The sequence below is a fragment of the Palaemon carinicauda genome, chromosome 18, assembly GCF_036898095.1.
Source record: "Palaemon carinicauda isolate YSFRI2023 chromosome 18, ASM3689809v2, whole genome shotgun sequence".
NCBI lineage: Eukaryota > Metazoa > Arthropoda > Malacostraca > Decapoda > Palaemonidae > Palaemon > Palaemon carinicauda.
Window position 1 is genome coordinate 99,569,555 of NC_090742.1, and position 3,352 is coordinate 99,572,906.

Below are 3,352 nucleotides of genomic sequence, written 5' to 3' on the forward strand. Positions count from 1 at the left end.
GTAAAGTTTTGTATTCACTCCTCCCTGTTTTCTGCCATTCCATTATCGGTGGGTGGAAAATAGACTGTAACCTTTTCTTCTCTCTTTTTCCATAAATTTTCAGAAACACGAGGGATTGGTTCTGAAGGTGGATTCAGTAATTTGGGAAGGGGGTTGTTGATTCGAACTTCACTTGCAACTTCCTCATCCCCCACTTCAATATCGGGATGCCCGTATGCATAAGAATTGTATGGGCTTGTATGGTATCTCTTCAAATCAAAAGCCGCGAGACACTTCTTTTTTACTTTAGTGGTACTCATTTGTCCTCTCACATTTCTAATTGTCCGTACAGTGAGATAGTTGACGCGATGATCTTCCAGGATTTGGGAATACTGTTCGTGGTTTATCGAAGCATGCATGTGACCTGGTATACCTTTCGCACGATTAATGTGACCCTGTTTCTGAACTAGCATGGAATACATTTTAGGTTTGAACACTTTCACCTCGGTTGTAAGATTACTCCCCGTTTCTCTCATTACTAAAAAGCGGGTGATCAACGTCGAAGTTGGAAAAATCCATATATGATTTCAAGGGTTCTTGCCCTAACTCCGAATTAAGACCGTCAACTTCCAGAGCAAAAATGAAACTACCTGTATCAGTGTAAAGGATTTTGACTTTATCCCCATAATTATTCTTGAGAACCTTATAAAAGAAGTAGTAAAGGTCAAACTTGGCCGATTCTAGAATGGCAAAACCTATGTAATTAGGCATATTGATGACGACCCGAGGGAGGGTAGAAGTGCAGATAATACGGTCTTCTGACAAATGGATGGTTGATTTTAGTCTCGGATTCCGGGCTTCCTTTAAGTAAGTGCTTGCTTTATTGACAACTTTACTTTTTTCAGCGTATTTCAAAGGGTTGAGTAAAGTTTTCCCAAATACGCAGTTACTCCTCGCTTCGATGTTGGTTTTAATAAAATCCTTCATGTAAGCTCTTTGACTGAATTCATAGATTGAATGTACAACCTCTAGTTCTAGGTCTAAGTCCATATACAACTGTAAAAGAGGGAGGGAAATAAGATATTCTTTTTTACTGTGATGGGTGGCCATAAGCTTTTTACACTTTACCTTCATGCGTCCCCCTTCGTGTTCTAGTACGCTTTTACAGTAGGGTGATAGATTTTTAAAGGCAACTTCCTCGTGGGATAAGCATAACGGCAGTTCATCAGTGGCTCTAGCAACTTCTTCTGAAGGTGCTTTAGTAGTGACCAGGAGCCAGTGTCCTTTATCCCCGTTTGTATTACCATTTTCAATACCCCTTCCTAAAAACAGATCCTTTTCTTTATGGGAAAATTTACGAATTCCACCAGTGGGAAGGTTCTTAGTCATAACTGTTGCATACAGGGAGTTAAAGTCTAAATAAAGGATGTAAGAAGTTTGGTGGAGATCAGGATTAAATGATGGATTTATTTCACGGTTGTTGTTAGTGAATGATTGACGCACCACAGAAGTGAAACCCCCCCTAACATTATGTCTGATTAGATTATACAATTCCTCATCATAGACATGATCCAACTCTATCTTGCTCATCTTAAGGAAGCTGTCAAAGGCGTAGGATGGAAGTGAAACATAGTGTGGTAAATCAAGACCATACTTATCATAAAGTATGAAGCGCCACCAAATGAGAATATCCCCCAATAAAGCTGTGTCTATAATGAGGTAAAGGAGAAGGAAATGTTTCAGCGTTTTACATTTGCTTATATCCCAAACACGCTGAGCCCGTTTATATTCCTCCTCTGATATATCGCGCTCCTTTAGCTTGTTGTAAAATGCCGTTTTGGGGGGCAAATGCATTTCCTTGAGTTTTGCAAGGCTATCTATATAGTCATAACAGAAAGGTAATTTGCCTTGAATGACTTCACCCCGCAATTTGTCATCTCTAATTTCGCTTAACATGTCCTCTGTTAAGCTAGCCTTCCTTCCATCCCTAAAATATTTGGAGGCTAAACTATCCAAAGAAGATCCTAAAAAGGCTAAAGAGTCGAGGAAAACTAAATTATCGACAGTCCTTCGCTGAATTTTAAGCCATTGCTTCGTCATGATTGTAATATCGACTTTAGTTTTCAATTCCTTAAGGATAAGACCCAGGTCGTAACTAGAATTGTGTGTGGAAAACGGGGAGTCGAGTTTTAAGTTCGCGACACGATAAATTACAACGCGCGCAGTAAGCACCCATAAAGTTATTCTTGGGTTTGGCATGGTCATGGTGTCTGTGCTTGTCGCGTCGTGTTTGAACAACGTCTTACACATCTGGCATACAGTCTGCTGTTGGAAATTTCTTTCATCCTTGGCCGACATATCAATGGGGAATGTTTTCCACTATGATCTGATCGCTGCCCAACAATCACTAAGGTCTGACAGAAAGTTATCGACGCAATCATTCCCGCAATAATGACTGGAGGTGACTCTTTTTCCTTCGCCGTCGATAATGATATAGCAATAAGCTATTGATTCGTGTATGGTCTCCACACCATAAGCCCCGGGGGATTTCTTCAAAGCTGATTCTAAGTCAAAGACGCAAATATAAGAAAACTTTTGCGTCTTATGGGGGTTTCTAAATCTTACTGTGCTCCCGCGAGAGGGAAAATTCAGCGCCACTGACAGGTCGCAGGTAGCTTCATGCCGTTTTTGCCGGTCTGTTGTTGCATGCTATGATAGGCAGTTATGGCAGAAATAAAGGGGATTAGGGATTTGCCCAAGCAAAGTTTTTCACAAAACGATGAAAATCTTTAATGACACAAATATGGTCACCACCCATTAGTAGGAGGGGTACAATAGTTGGGAATTTTTTAGATCCATGCCTTGCTAACTGAATGATATACCTCCCAACACCCCCTCTTTCCATTTCATATATGTAAATAGAGAGTTAATTTATTAACTCGAGGCGTGAAATGTCCTCCCACTGAATAAGGCATGGCAACCTTGTCGAAGATAACATATTGCATGCAACAGCGGATGCTATTTACAGATCGAGCTATATTCGGCCAACAAGGATTTAGGGTTTGTTTAGACATCCTATAGGTAGACAGAGACTAAATAAAACGGGAATTCCCAATTCCCGAGGGAATAAAGACGAAAACCCCGTAATCAAATAAGTTTTCCTACCGCTTTTAAGCGTGAAAATGTTAGGCTCAGATTTTTTTCCCACTAAGTTCTATGTCTTTATTCACAAAATTTTATTTTGCATGTATGCTTCGTATAATAAAAGAAACTAAGTTGTAATACGTTTTTTATTACCCATATATGTCAATATAAGCGAAAGGCCTTAAAACAAATGGACTGCTAAGAGAGAGAGAGAGTGAGAGAGAGAGAG

At 40.0% G+C, this 3,352-nt stretch overlaps 1 protein-coding gene across 1 annotated transcript; it reads right to left on the reverse strand.

The window, feature by feature from the left end:
• Positions 1–495: 495 nt before the first annotated feature.
• LOC137657450 (uncharacterized) lies at positions 496–2,337 on the reverse strand. The gene is made up of 2 exons (XM_068391788.1): positions 1,507–2,337; positions 496–1,035 (listed from the first exon to the last, which is right to left on the reverse strand). Exons 1-2 carry the CDS (start codon positions 2,335–2,337, stop codon positions 496–498), a joined length of 1,371 nt encoding a protein of 456 aa, XP_068247889.1.
• Positions 2,338–3,352: the final 1,015 nt, after the last annotated feature.